We start from the raw sequence: 14,262 nt of genomic DNA, 5'->3' as shown, positions 1-14,262 counted from the left end.
GAGCTCGCCGGGCGTCAGGAACGCCAGTTCAGAGCTAACAATTAGCATCAGAGCTGTGGGAGAGGGCCTAGCGCGCCGCCATGATGTCGTTGAAGCGTCGAGGCCGTTCGCCGCCGCTGGCGGGCACGAAGGAGAAGGGCAGTGGCTTCGGCAGCAAGACTCCACCACGCACGCTCGTCTCCAAGCCGCTCGTCATCGCGCCATTCGCGGACCCGCGACGCCCGCCGTCTGAGAACGCGGCGCCCATGGGAAGTTGTTGTCGAGCGCGTGATCTGGGAGACGGTAGCCTCAGGCAACTGGCCACAGCTTACCAAGACGAACTATGATTTGTGGTCACTGCTGATGAAGTTGAAGATGCCGGCTCGTCACCTCTGGGAAGCAGTTGAGGACGACGACGTCGACTTCCACGACGACCGTTCCGCGCTGGATGTGATCTGCTCCGGCATGCCCCCGGAGATGGTGCCCACCCTGGCGACCAAGCCATCAGCCAAGGAGGCGTGGGAGGTGATCTGTTCGATGCGCATCGGTGACGAGCGCGTGAGGAAGTTGACGGCGCAGAGTCTCCGTGCTGAGTACGAGCAGATCACGTTCTGCGACGGTGAGTCCGTCGAGTACTTTGCCCTGTGCCTCTCCAACATTGTGCAGAGGCTGGCGATCCTCGGCGACTTGGAGCCGGAGCCGGGGCCGAAGGTGGTGGCCAAGTACCTCCGCGTCGCTCGACCAAGGTACAAGCAGCTCGTAGTTTCCATCGAGACCATTCTCGACATCGACACACTCTTCGTCGAGGAGGTCACTGGGTGGCTCAAGGTGGCGACCGATGACGAACCATCGCTGGACCAGGATGTCGCTGGCAAACTACTGCTCACGGAGGAGCAGTGGCTAGAGCGCTACAGGAAGCGGGACAAGGACTCCGGCCACGACGGATCGAGCTCCAGCGGTCGCGGCAAACGTCGGGGAAGAGGCCGCGGTCGCGGCACCGACAGCGGCAATGACTCACGGGCCAGCTCGAACTTGGCCCAAACCATCGCCGACGATGCATGCAAGGCCTGCGGGGAAAAGGGCCATTGGGCCAAGGATTGTCGAAGTAAGAAGAAGGTGGAACAGGCCCACGTAGCCTAGGATGATGAGCCCACTTTGCTTCTCGCACTCAGTACCGTCCAGGAGGAGAGGGTTAGTCCTCATTCCGCAGCGCCGCCGCCGGCTACAACTCCGCCGATTCCCCTATCAATCCGCGACAATGACAGCCAGCTCCACTTCACCAAGAGCAAGGTGTTCGCCGCCTTCGACGAATCCGGCGACCGAGACCCAAAGCGATGGGTCCTAGACACGGGCACGTCGAACCACATGTCCGAGGCACGGGCGGCATTCTCCAGCCTTGACGCCGGCGTCACCGGCTTCGTTTAGTTCGGGGATGGCTCCACCACCCGCATCGAGGGGATCGGCACCGTCCTGCTGTCCTACAAGAACGACGAGCACCGCGCCATTGCCAATGTCTACTACCTGCCCCACCTCACCGCCAACATCATCTCCATCGGCCAGCTCGATGAGATCGGGTACCAAGTGCTGGTGGAAGATGGCGTGATGCGGGTTCGTGACGAGGAGCGGCGACTCCTTGCCAAGATTCACCACAACCTAGGCTGGCTCTACATGCTCGACGTCGACATCGTACGGCCGGTCTGCCTGGCAGCGCAGGGCGACAAGGAAGCCTGGGTGTGGCATGCCCGCTTCGGCCACCTCCACTTCACCGCGTTGCACAAGATGGGCAGGGATGGCCTTGTCCGCGGCCTGCCCCTACTCACCCAGGTGGAGTAGGTGTGCAAAGCCTGCCTAGCCGGCAAGCACCAGTGGTCCCCGTTCCCACAGCGCGCCCTTGGGCGCTCATCAGAGGTGTTGCAGCTGCTCCACGGCGACCTCTGTGGACCTATCATGCTGCCGACACCGAGTGGAAATCGGTATTTTCTCCTACTCGTCGATGACTGCTCCCGGTACATGTGGTTGTCTCTGCTTCCCAGCAAGGATGCTGCGCCCGCGGTGATCAAGCGCATCCAGGCAGCCACGGAACACAAGTTGGGCAAGCTGGTTCGTGCACTCCGCACGGACAGAGGAGGAGAATTCCTAGCGAAAGACTTTGAGCAGTACTTCACCAAGCTAGGACTTCGTGGCGAGTTGACGGCACCGTACTCCCCTCAACAAAACGGCGTCGTTGAGCGCCGCAACCAGTCCGTGGTTGGGACCGCCCAGAGCATGCTGAAGGCAAAGGGGCTTCTGGGCGAATTCTGGGGCGAGGCGGTCACCACGGCTGTCTATCTACTCAACCGATCCTCGTCCAAGAGCGTGGGTGGCAAGACTCCCTATGAGCTCTGGACCGGCAGCGTCCCTTGCGTTCAACACCTGCGCACGTTCGGCTGTATTGCACACATGAAGGTAACAATGCCAAACTTGAAGAAGCTCGACGACAGAAGCAGGCGTACCATCTTTGTTGGCAATGAATCTGGCTCCAAGGCATATCGAGTGTATGACCCGGTGACCCGGCGCGTGCACGTCAGCCGTGACCTGGTGTTCGAGGAGGCAACATAGTGGCTCTGGACCCAGGGCCAGCGCAGTGAGGTGGACGACTTTGTCGTTGAACACCTGCCACTACCCGGATCGACCACCACGACAACGACATCGAGCATGACTTCATCGGCCAGAGCTGCTGCTACACCTTCGGCCTCACCGGCGTCATCAGTCCACGCTCCACTGGCTCATGGCATAGGGAGCATGACGCCTGGAGCATCGTCGGCCCACGCCTCACCAGTGCAAGGCACTGGGAGCATGACGTCGAGCACACTCCCACTGTAGGACACAGACTCAGTGGAGTTCGTGTCGCCACCAGGTGCCGGCGTATCGTAGATGCTGGATGTGGACCATGACGACGACGCCCCACTTCAGTACCATGACATCGACAATGTGCTCGGGCCAGTCACGCCGCCAGGTTTCGCCGCATGGTAGATGGAGGATCAGCAGCTATTGGCAAGCAAGGCCGAGCCGGCATCGTTCAAGGAGGCGCTGGATCATGAGAACTGGGCACCACGCCATGCTCGACGAGTTCACCTCTATTGAGGCGAACGACACTTGGAGGCTCGTTGACCCACCACCAGGGGTGCATCCAATCGGCCTCAAGTGGGTCTACAAGACGAAGCGTGATGAAGCTAGGCTCGTCGCCAAGTTCAAAGCTAGGCTCGTCGCAAAGGGGTATGTGCAACGCCAAGGGATGGATTTCGACAAGGTCTTCGCACCGGTGGCGCAGCTAGAATCTGTGCGGTTGCTGCTGGCCTACGCCGCGAGCAAGGGCTGGTAAGTGCACCACATGGATGTCAAGTCGGTGTTTCTCGATGGCGAGCTGCTAGAGGATGTCTACGTCGAGCAGCCCCCCGGGTTCGCGCTCAAGGGGCATGAACACAAGGTGCTCCACCTGATCAAGGCGCTCTACGATCTTCGTCGAGCCCCACGTGCCTGGTACTCCAAGCTGGACGCCTCGCTGCTCAAGCTTGGGTTCTCTAGGAGCACCTCCGAGCATACTGTGTACCTACGCGGCCAGGGAGCACGACGTCTCATGGTTGGAGTCTATGTCGACGATCTTGTGATCGCTGGTGGCAACCACTCCGACATTGACAAGTTCAAGCTGGAGTTGAAGAGCACGTTCCAGATGAGTGATCTGGGGCTGCTGAAGTACTACCTCGGCTTGGAGATGGTACAATCTGAGATGGGGATCACTGTAAGCCAGAGAGCATATGCAGCAAAGATCTTAGAAGGTGCCGGTCTGTCAGGCTGCAATCCAAGCAACACACCAATGGAGCCCAGGTTGAAGCTGAGTAAGTCGAGCTCTGCCCCTGCTATTGATGCTACTCAGTATAGGTCCATTGTTGGTTCTCTGTGCTATTTGGTGAACTCAAGGCCAGATTTGGCATATTCAGTGGGTTACATAAGCAGATTCATGGAGAATCCTACCACTGAACATATGGTGGCAGTGAAGAGAGTACTGAGGTACATTGCAGGGACTCTTCATTTTGGTTGCCATTATCAGAGGAAGAAGGAGGCGCAGCTGGAAGGTTATAGTGACGGTGACCTTGCCGAAGACATTGATACAAGAAAGAGTACTTCTGGCATCCCATTCTTTCTTGGCAGAAACGTAATCACCTGGTAGTCTCAAAAGCAAAAGGTGGTGGCACTATCTTCATGTGAGGCTGAGTACATTGCAGCAACTACTGCAGCCTGCCAGAGAATTTGGTTGGCGCAGCTTCTGGCAGAGCTCCAAGACAAGAAGCCCGGCATCATCAACCTGAAGATTGATAGTCAGTCGGCCATCCAACTGAGTAAGAACCCAGTTTTTCATGATCGCAGCAAGCACATTGATGTTAGATACCATTTCATCTGTGAATGCGTCGAGGAGAACAGGGTTACAGTTGAGTCCATTGGGACTAAAGATCAGCTGGCTGACATTTTGACAAAGGCCCTGGGACGTGAGCAGTTCTGTGAAACTTCGTTCTAGGCTTGGGGTCATTAATGTACAGAGTGTGCGCAAGGTTTAGGAGGAGATTTGTTAGTAAACCTTGTGCACATTTTAGTTAGTAGTGCATGCATGTTTATCCATTCAGTTAGTTGTTTTGTCATTCAGTTAGTTCTGCATGTGCACGAGCACTGATTTGTGGTCGCTGTGCACATAGGAGGTAGTGGCAGCGAGAATAGCTCATGCATGTACCTGGGCGATTGGTTCTGGATGAACATCGCGGACGTGGGGATGGACACGTCGTGAACGTGGTGTGCGGCCAGCCACAAAGAGCTTTTGCTCTTTGTAATTCACAGAATAAAAGGAATACAGAAAACGCAAAATACGATCTAAGCAGACCACGACAGTTTAAATAAATATGCGACTGAATAAAGGGCTGAAAAAAACTGTTATATATATTGTTATTCATCAGTACTGTGTGTTTTACAAGGTAACATTCATCATTGCAGGTTTCATCGGAAATGTTGAGCGCGGCGGGCACTTTAGGATTGCACGCTGGGCAGCCAGCCAAGCACTGGTCCCTGGTGCTGTAACAATCGTCATTCGGCCTGTTGTCGCAGCAGTAGCATTTGACCCCATCCGAGCATGTATACTGCATACAAAATTTCACATAGAACTTGCTCTGCACGACTGATGTATCGTTGACGACGACGGCGGCGATAGCTTTTGAACTCGTAGTAGTATCTGCAACGGTGCCGTATGATCTCCAGCCTCGAGTAGTCGTAGGGCGGCACTAGAACCTGTTGAAACACTCGATCGGGGTCTCAAACTATCAACGACAGAGATGTACGAGCAGTAACAAGAGCGTCTGGAAATTGACAAGTATATAAGCGGCAGTACGTAGTAGTCCTTGACAAAATAAACGGGCATTGGATTACTTACAAAAAGGCATCGTCGACATCAGAAACCCGAGAAAAGCAGCGAACAAGATGGGATGAAGGTTCTTCTGACCGCCACGCCGCACTTCGCCCGATCAACTCAACGTACAGCTAGAACTAGCTAGAGAGAGAGAGAGAGAGAGAGAGAGAGAGAGAGGGGGGGGGGGGGGGGGGGGGGGGGGGTGGCAATGCAGCCGGCCGGCCGGTGTGTGAAATGACCAATATATATAAAGGACTAATGATTTGATTATAGACCTGGTTCCGTATTTATACAGAAGGCATTGATTTCCTGCTGTCCCATGTACTACGTAATTTCCTATTCATTTTGTTTTGTTTTGAATTTTGAAAAACTTCTTTGTTTTCTTCTCCTTGTTATATGCAAAGCAAGACCAATCATGCATTTGCCTTTCTATATATGGTGAGGCCATGGCAAGCACCCGACCCTACACAGTTGCGACCACGACCCATGTATGCTCGTCCCTCATGGATGGATTAATCCTACAACAATCAACCTGAATCTGAAATTACCTTGAGAGCCAAGAATTTTTTTGAGTGCCAAAATAAAACTGCCAAGTGTAGTTTCCTTGGCTGCCGACGTTAACCTCCAAGGAAATGGATATTCTTGAGTGGTAAACCAAACCGCCAAGGTAATTGCTTATTTCCTTGAGTGCTAACCTGAACCACCAAGTTAATTTCATTTTTTATTTGAGTGTTGTTACAAACCGCCAGGTAATTGCTCATTTTCTTGGGAGCTATTCAAAACTGCCAAGGTAATTCATATTTCCTTGAGTGCTATTCGAAATAGCCAAGGCAATTCATATTTTCTTGGGTGCAACTAGAAACCCCCAAGGAAATTCTAAGAGGTTCAAAATTCAATGTTTTTGAATTTTCCAAATGATCTCGGATGGAGATTCATCCTAAACCAAAGTTACACTGTTCAATGAGATCTAAAACTTTCTAGTTCAAATTTTTTACATTTGAACTCGTTTAGGATCTCAAATATTCATTACAACATTCAATAAATTCAATACAAAAGAAAAGAATAATTCACTTAGTCACAGGTTACTTTGAGGTGTACTGGTACATGTGCTTTCAACCCGAAGCTTTAGGTCGCAGGATTGATTCCCAGGAGGCACACGAGAAAGGGCTTTCATTGATTTATGTTTTTTTTGCTCTTGCTCTATATTGCCTTGGCGGTTGCTGACCCTCAAGGAAACTAATTTCCTTGATGGTTACAAACATTTACTTGGAGGTTGCTGCCCCTCAAGGAAACTAATTTTCTTAGCGGTTGCAACACTTTCTTGTCCCTTTGGCAAATTAGGTATGGTTCTAGTTTCCTTGGCGGCCAGCCTCCAAGGAAATCATCCTTGAGTGCCAAAACTGCTAAGGAAACCAATTTCCCTTATCTTCTATCCTTGAGAGAGTTTGATTTGACGGTTTGTGGTGAAGGATCATTTTCTTGGCGGTTTAAGCATTTTTCTTGGCGAGGGCATTCAAGGTAATTCAGGATTGTGGTAGTGAATATTTAAACAGTGGCACTAGAAATTGATTAATAGAGACAACACATTTAAGATGCTCGTCTCTCAAAATAACTATCAACGTAGGTGGGAATTGTGAGGGTCCCTCAAGAAATTGATTAAAAGAGATGCCACGCTTAAGAATGAAATTAGCTGTTCCAAGAAACTTCAAAAGCTTTTCATAAGAACCCATGTGAAGACAAACTTTATACTAAAATTGAATAGCACAATGCGATCTATAACGTTGTAGTTGGATAAGTTTTATATTTGAGTCCTAACAATACATTTTAAATGATCAAATTTTGAAATTTAAAACTTTTAAACAACCTCACCGATAGTAACATTTAGGGAATCAAGATTTATACTGGTTCGGCAGGAGCCCTACGTCGAGCTAGGTGTAGTGAATTGTGTTCCTGAGTCCAAAGCACTAAGTCTTTAGTAGGGGTTACAAACAGGTGAAAGTTGGAGGGGTTTAAGATGCTCCATAAAATGCCAAAGCTTTGAGGAGATCATGAAAAAGATGTGAGGGTTTCCAAGAAGAAGAAAGAGAGCTCTTGCCGCCATGTATATAGCCGAAGGTGCATGGTTACAAAGGAGAAAAAGAATGAAAGAGAAGAGGGGTCCTATACGTTAGCTGATCTTTAGGAGGGCCCCTCAGTCTTGCATCGTGGCGTCCATTCTCTGCTACTATGCCCATGTCGTGGTTGGCGGAACCTATCTCGTCTTCCTGTTATATGTACCGGGTGCCACACAAGGTTGGGCATGCCCCACCCAGTGGTATGTGTCCTAAGTACGGCCGTGGTATGTGGTTACATGAATATCACATCGTGGGTACCGTCATTTCCGTCATCTCAAGAACAAATCCACGCCAGCCCGACCCTGGCACTGGTTGAGTGGGTTCCTCGTTGAATCCCGGTGGTACGGGTGGGCCCAAAGCCATGTGTGCGTCTCGACTTTAATTTGAGGTTGGGGGTTGGTATGTTATCTGCCCCCAAACAAGATCGGTTGTCAGTTGTTGGGACACAATGCCTGGTCAGGGCGCCTCTTTGCTGGAGACTAGGTCCCATGCCCCGAGTTCGCTTGTGCTCCTAAGTGCAGCCCTCGAGTCATTCCTGGGTCAGTTAGATGAGTAACTAGGCCATGTTTGCCCTGGGTACCATCATTGACCGGAGAATGATGATGGTACCTGGGGCACAGTTACTCATCCGAACTATCATATATTGAATTTAGAGAGGAATGTAGCCTCTTCATTACTCGAGAGTGAGAAGGATGGTTTTGGAGAAAGAAAAAGATAGAGAGTAGTTTTGGATGTCTAATGGAGCCTGGCTTTTTATTTGTTTTCTAAATTTTGTGATAAAGAGCCATATAAATAGTTCTTTGGAGATGCTCAAAGTACTTATCAAGTAGCGGCAAACATAGAAAAACACAAAATTTGATTCAAAATAACAATCTATTATAAATAATATACATGTTGAAGAACCGGCCGGTATTATACATAATCACGATTTACAATTTTACACGGCATATAAGATAAACAAAATGAACAATAATACCGATTAATTTGTTGAGCAAAAAAGAAAGAACAATACAGATTTAGCTGGTGAGATCATTAATCGATGAATTAATATTAATAACTGGGCGCTTTCCCGTCGTCGTCCTCTTGATGTATCTCAAATTCTCAATAGTAGTTGTTGATGACCCTGCAGTTCTTCCTGATCTCTTGGTACTGTCCCGCGGGGGGTGTGACGGTGAGGCTGCTGAGCTTGGCCATGGCGTTGGCGAAGTCGATGTTCCAGTCGGTGCCGTTGTTCTTGTACTCGATCAGCTTGCCCTTGGCAAAATCATTCGTGGTGAGCTCCCAGTCGGACTTGAGGAGCACCATGTTCTGCAGGTTGGCCGTGTAGTAGCTGTTGTCCAGGGTGTTGTTCGCCGCCGTGTTCACGCCGGTGGCATTGTAGCCGGAGGCTGTCCTGAAGCGAGGGTCCATGTCGCGGATGTTGTTCATCTCCGTCGGATTCGAGTCGTACGGCGGAGAGCCGCTCTTCACCGTGACGTCGGCGGTGAGGGCCGCCTGGTAGACGGGGTTGATCTGGCCGGCTGCGGAGACGTTCAGCAGGAGTCGGTCGGCGAAGGAGGACTTGTGGCAGACGCCGATGGAGTGCGCGCCGGAGAGCACGACGAGCTCCTCGGGGGTGAAGTTCCTGGCGCCGAAGTTCTTCACGAGCTCGTCGTATGAGAAGGTGGAGCCCGGGAGCGACGCGTCGGCGTACTCCGCGGACGAGTTCACGCCGTCCTTGCGGCCGCCGGGGATGGTGTACCAGATGTTGCCGCGGCTCAGGACGTACGCCGCGTCGCGCGCCGCGAACGCGAGGATGTCGGCGCAGGAGACGCCCTCGCCGACGACGGCCTTGATTTTGTCGATGAGGTCGAAGCCGTCCAGGCCGATGTTGTTGGCTGCCTTCTTCTCCACCCCTTTCGTGCTGTTGTAGGGCGTCCTTTCCAACAGGACGGAAGCATCACAGCCCTACGAGAAACCAAAGTATTAGCAGCCATGCATGATGCAAATAAACCAGATTATTAGTAGCTTATGGGCTCATCAGTAATCACTTACATTTACCCAGCAGTCGTGGAACAACAGGCGGACGAGAGCGGGGCCGAGGGAGGGTTTGCATCTGATGGCCTCCTCCACCATTCTCTTCACGGTGCCCTCGACGCCGTCGACGCCGCCGGTGGTGTAGCCGGCCTCTGCCAGTGCCAGCTGCCCCTGCTCGGCGAGCAATGCGAAGAGCACCCACACGCCGAGAGCTGCCACGGCGGCGCTGCTGCTGCTAAGCTTCGCCATTGCTGTATGTATAGCCGAGCCGAGAAAGCTCAAGTAGTCGTTCTCAACTAGATTTGGTACTACAAGTGTTGCTGTGGACTGTGGTGTACTCGCTGCCATGCTTGTATATGGGCATATATATAGTTATATACTGCACTGCACATTATATGGGGAAAAATTAGCTGTGTGCGTGCTGGTCGCGACCAGGCCGTCCGTGCGTTCATGCTTTGCACTTGGCAAAAACTATGGCACATCATCTCGTATGCTCAGCTGTATCTGCAACATATATTCTGTCGGTACTATGGACTCTAATTCAGTTTCGAGCCACGCGGGAATCAACGTGCATACCAATCATTCATTCACGCATCGTTTGTCAACCCGGCCATCAGATAGTTTAGCTCAACAATCTCCAATTTGTCATTAATTATCTTGGTCAAGAAAACATGAGATACCTCTCTCTTGCCAACATATGCTCTCTCTCTCTCTCTCTCTCTCTCTCTCTCTCTCTCTCTCTCTCTCTCTCTCTCTCTCTCTCTCTCTCTCTCTCTCTCTCCCTCTCTCCCTCTCAGTTTTTGTTTGGTGCATTCATCACTATGTAGTCCTATTTCAGTTTTGGTGATTAATTTGGCATCATGATCACCACAACAGTGACTGTTAGTAGCCCATAACAATTTGTGGTTTGGTTTCAAAAAAATTGCTTCAAGATAATATAGATAGTTTAATTAAGGTGCCATTTTGAGCTGAGGGAATTAGAATATGAGGTAAACTAGATTAGTAGTTTGACATAGTTTGAGTCTATAATTTTTATGTGGTTACACTTCTAAGATATAGCTCTATGTTAGAGCATATCCAAAAGCTTCTCTAGCATATAAGAATTTCCAAATAATTCCTATTGATTTCTCTCAAAAGATAATCACCTTGCAACTTCTCTAGCATATAAGACTTACCAAATACCGCTATGATCACTTTATATGTGGACCTTCCCAACTTGGAGACCACTTACAAAACTTGTTTTTCTTCGCCCTAACTTGGAATTATTTGCTTTCTAACCTTGTTGTTGTAAGCCTAAGCAACACGAGCTTTGTTCCTCTCAATATCCTTTACTGCGTAATGTAGTGACAGAGAGGTGTTGTGTGAGTTTAAGGTCATGGATTTGATTCCTAGAAAATACTAGTATTTTTTGGTTTTCTAGAAATGATCAACAGGATGAATTAAGGTGTCTGTAAATATAATAATGACCCGCCTCTAACTTTATTCGTGGTAGCGAATTTTCATGAGCTTGTGGCATATCAGGCACATGTCCAATGGAGCTCACATGCTCACACAGCAAATGAGTCCTTCTGCCTAACTCAACCAAAAAAATTTAGTAAGCATGCGTGCATGATCGGTGAAGATTGGCTCACCATACATATTTTGTTGTCAAATATTATTTTTTTCCAATATGGCACTAATAATAAACTTAACAGTTTAATACTCCATCTGTCCTAAATTATAAGTCATTCCAACTTTCTTGAAGAGTTAGATCATTTTAAGTTTGAACAAATTTATACCAAATAAGTATCATTAGATTCTCCATTAATTAATTATATTTTCATAGTATACATATTTGATGTCATAAATCTTTATAATTCTCTCTATAATTTTGGTCAAACTTGAGATGCTTTAACCCTCCAAGAAAGTTGAAATGGTTTATAATTTGGAATGGATGGAGTATAAATCATTCCAAGCAAGTGGCTGGATCATGTGTAACACTACCGGAAACAGGCCCGTTGCCAAGAGCCAGCGTCTTTGCCGAGAGCCAAATGTCGGGTTCACAGTTGATCACATGCGGAGATGTCTGGGTTTTAGGCATCGGACGTCGCAACTTGCTCGAAACCCACTCTATTTTTTTATCACAGCCTATACATGCGATGAAATGACACCTCGACAAGTTTCGTGAATTTCGGACTTCGTTTCCATTTTATATAATTTAAAAATACTTTACACGCAAGTTCCTCGCCGTGTTCCGTGAAAACAATGTGCCAAATTTGGCATCTGTCACAGGATACGGTCTCACACCACATGCAATACCATGAATATGATTTTTTGAATCACTCAATTCTAATATTCGATGCACCTGCAGTTCAAATTTGAATTACCGGGAAGAATTCAAGTAAATGAAATAAACTTATTAAATATAGCTAATAAAATCAAAAAATCTCCAAATTTTAAATATGTCTTTTAAATATTATTGTTAGCCACCAGAAAAAAAAATTGGGAAAAAAACAAAAAAAAATTTGTATTTGCCGAGAGCCCTGGAGGCTCTCGGCAAAGAGTTTTAAAAAAAATAAAAAAAAACTTTGCCGAGAGCACGGATCTGGGCCCTCGGCAAAGGCCTAGTCCACATAGACCACTCACGGCCCACTCAGCCCTTCCTCTCGCCCCACATCCCCTTCCTCTCGCCGCCGCATCCCGCCGCCGCCGCCGGTCCCCCGCGCCGCCGCAGCCTCTCCCCCGCCCCCACCCCGTCACCGCGCCGCCGTAGCCCGCCCCCGCCCCATCCCCGCACCGCCAGAGGTGGCCCCCGCCCCTTCCCCGCGCCGCCAGAGCAGCAGCCCGCCCCACCGAGCGCCGTCATCGTCGGGGCCGCGTCATCCCCCGCCTCGCCCGGTGGTCGGGCACCGCCGCCGCCCCCCGGCCACGCCCGCCGGTGGCCCACCCCCACGGCTAGCGCGTCCTGGGCCAGCCCCGCGCGCCCCCGGCCACGCCCGCCGGTGGCCCACCCCCGTGGCCAACACGTCCTCGGCTGGCCCCACGTGCCCCTGGCCAGCCCCGTGCGCCCCTGCCGGCCGTGCAGAGAGCATTTGGAGGAGGAAGGGAGAAGAGAGGAGAAGGAGAAGGGGAGAAGAAGAGGAGCAGGGGAGAAGGGAGGAGGAGGGGAGAAGAGGAGGAGAAGGAGAGGGAGAGGAGAAGGAGAGCAGGGGAGAAGAGGAAGGGAGAAGAGATGAGGGGAGAAGGAGAGGCCGACGACCATCACGCCCCCGCGTCGTCGCGTCACGCCGAGCGGTCATCGCCGTTTTCCCCGCGTCTAGCCGAAGACAAGGCTGATCCCGACTCCGCGTCGCCCGACTACACTGCCACCCAAGGTAAAGCCCCCCTCCCGCCTGTTACTGGCCTTCGTGCCATTTTTGGATTAGTGGGCCTTCGTGCCTTTTGTGGATGTGTTGGCCATCGTGCCATATGTCGCTGTGTCGGCCATCGTGCTGAAATTGTGGATGTCGGCCATCGTGCCGTCTTTTTCCTTGCAGGTTTTGGAAGCCTCCCCGTACAGGGGAGGTTCTGCCGAAATTTTGAACTTATAAATTGTGTTTCTTGTTTTGCAGAGAAGAGCCCGATGGAGGGGACCCGGAGTACCCCGAGCGTCTTCCTTCGGGTCTGCCTACACCGCGTCACTTCTCCACTCCACCGCCACCCTAGGTATAAGCCCTTTGTCCGTAACCCTAGCTAGATCATGTAAACTAGTTAGGCGTCTCCCGTTCGAAAGAGATACGGTCGTAGGTATGCGGATCTCTGCATATCTGCGACCGTATCTGTTTTGGATTGTCCACGTTATTTGGACAACCCGCGGATGCGTAGATGATTTAGTTTATATGGTCCGGTCCGGTCCGAGATGGGGTTTCGGCAGCACCTCCCTGTTGTTCTCTGGATACACACTCTCCCTTCCAGGACGTGTATCGGGAGAACATCGGGGATGTGCTGCCGAAATTCTATCTCGGATTGGAGCGGAGCATGGAAACTAACCTCATCTACGCATCCGCGGGTGGGATTAGGACCTATCCCTACCTATTAGATAGTAGGCAAGCGGTGCATATGCTATTGATGGTTATATTACTCTGTTATATATATGGTAGATGGTGGATAACCGTGATTGGATGTACACGGGCCGCCGTAGTCAGAATCAGGTCACTCATGAATGGATACAGAAGATTGAGGATTTCTTGGACAAAGCATTTGGTGTGGGTGCTCAAGCAGCGACAGAGGTGTGGTGTCCCTACAGCGAATGTGCAAACAGGAATAGGAAAACCAGGAAGGTCATTGAGGAACATCTTTGCAAGTTTGGGTTTACGCCAGACTATACCCGGTGGGTGTGCCATGGTGAAGGCCATCGTATTAGAGATGAGGCATTGAGGCCACGCTTGGAGGAGTTTGATAGTGATGGTGGGGTACCAGACATGATGGATGACTTCTACCAAGCACACTTCAGTGAACGATGTACGGACGAAACCGAGGAGCAGGAGCCAGAGGAAACCGCAAGGGCATTCTATCGCATGATGGAGTCGGCTAAGAGGCCCCTTCATGACAAGACAAATGTTTCTCAACTCGATGCCATTGGACGCTTAATGGGGTTAAAGTCCATGCATAACATGAGTCAAGACTGCTTCGATAGTATGCTGGCAGTTTTTGGGACCCTGCTTCCGGCAGATCACGCGCTGCCGAAGAACATGTACGAGTCAGTGA

At 50.5% G+C, this 14,262-nt stretch overlaps 2 protein-coding genes across 2 annotated transcripts; one reads left to right on the top strand and one right to left on the bottom strand.

Annotated features, from left to right (window-relative positions):
* Positions 1-354: 354 nt before the first annotated feature.
* LOC136515261 (uncharacterized) lies at positions 355-1,812 on the top strand. The gene is made up of 2 exons (XM_066508906.1): positions 355-1,095; positions 1,405-1,812. The coding sequence occupies exons 1-2, from the start codon at positions 355-357 to the stop codon at positions 1,810-1,812; spliced, it is 1,149 nt and encodes a 382-aa protein (XP_066365003.1).
* A 6,810-nt stretch (positions 1,813-8,622) lies between these two features.
* LOC136515259 (peroxidase 2-like) lies at positions 8,623-9,786 on the bottom strand. Its single transcript, XM_066508905.1, has 2 exons — positions 9,556-9,786; positions 8,623-9,468 (listed from the first exon to the last, which is right to left on the bottom strand). The coding sequence occupies exons 1-2, from the start codon at positions 9,784-9,786 to the stop codon at positions 8,623-8,625; spliced, it is 1,077 nt and encodes a 358-aa protein (XP_066365002.1).
* Between the last annotated feature and the right edge of the window lie 4,476 nt (positions 9,787-14,262).

Source organism: Miscanthus floridulus, chromosome 17 (genome assembly GCF_019320115.1).
Source record: "Miscanthus floridulus cultivar M001 chromosome 17, ASM1932011v1, whole genome shotgun sequence".
In the NCBI taxonomy this organism is placed as follows: Eukaryota; Viridiplantae; Streptophyta; class Magnoliopsida; order Poales; family Poaceae; genus Miscanthus; species Miscanthus floridulus.
This window is presented reverse-complemented; position numbering and strand designations above follow the sequence as displayed.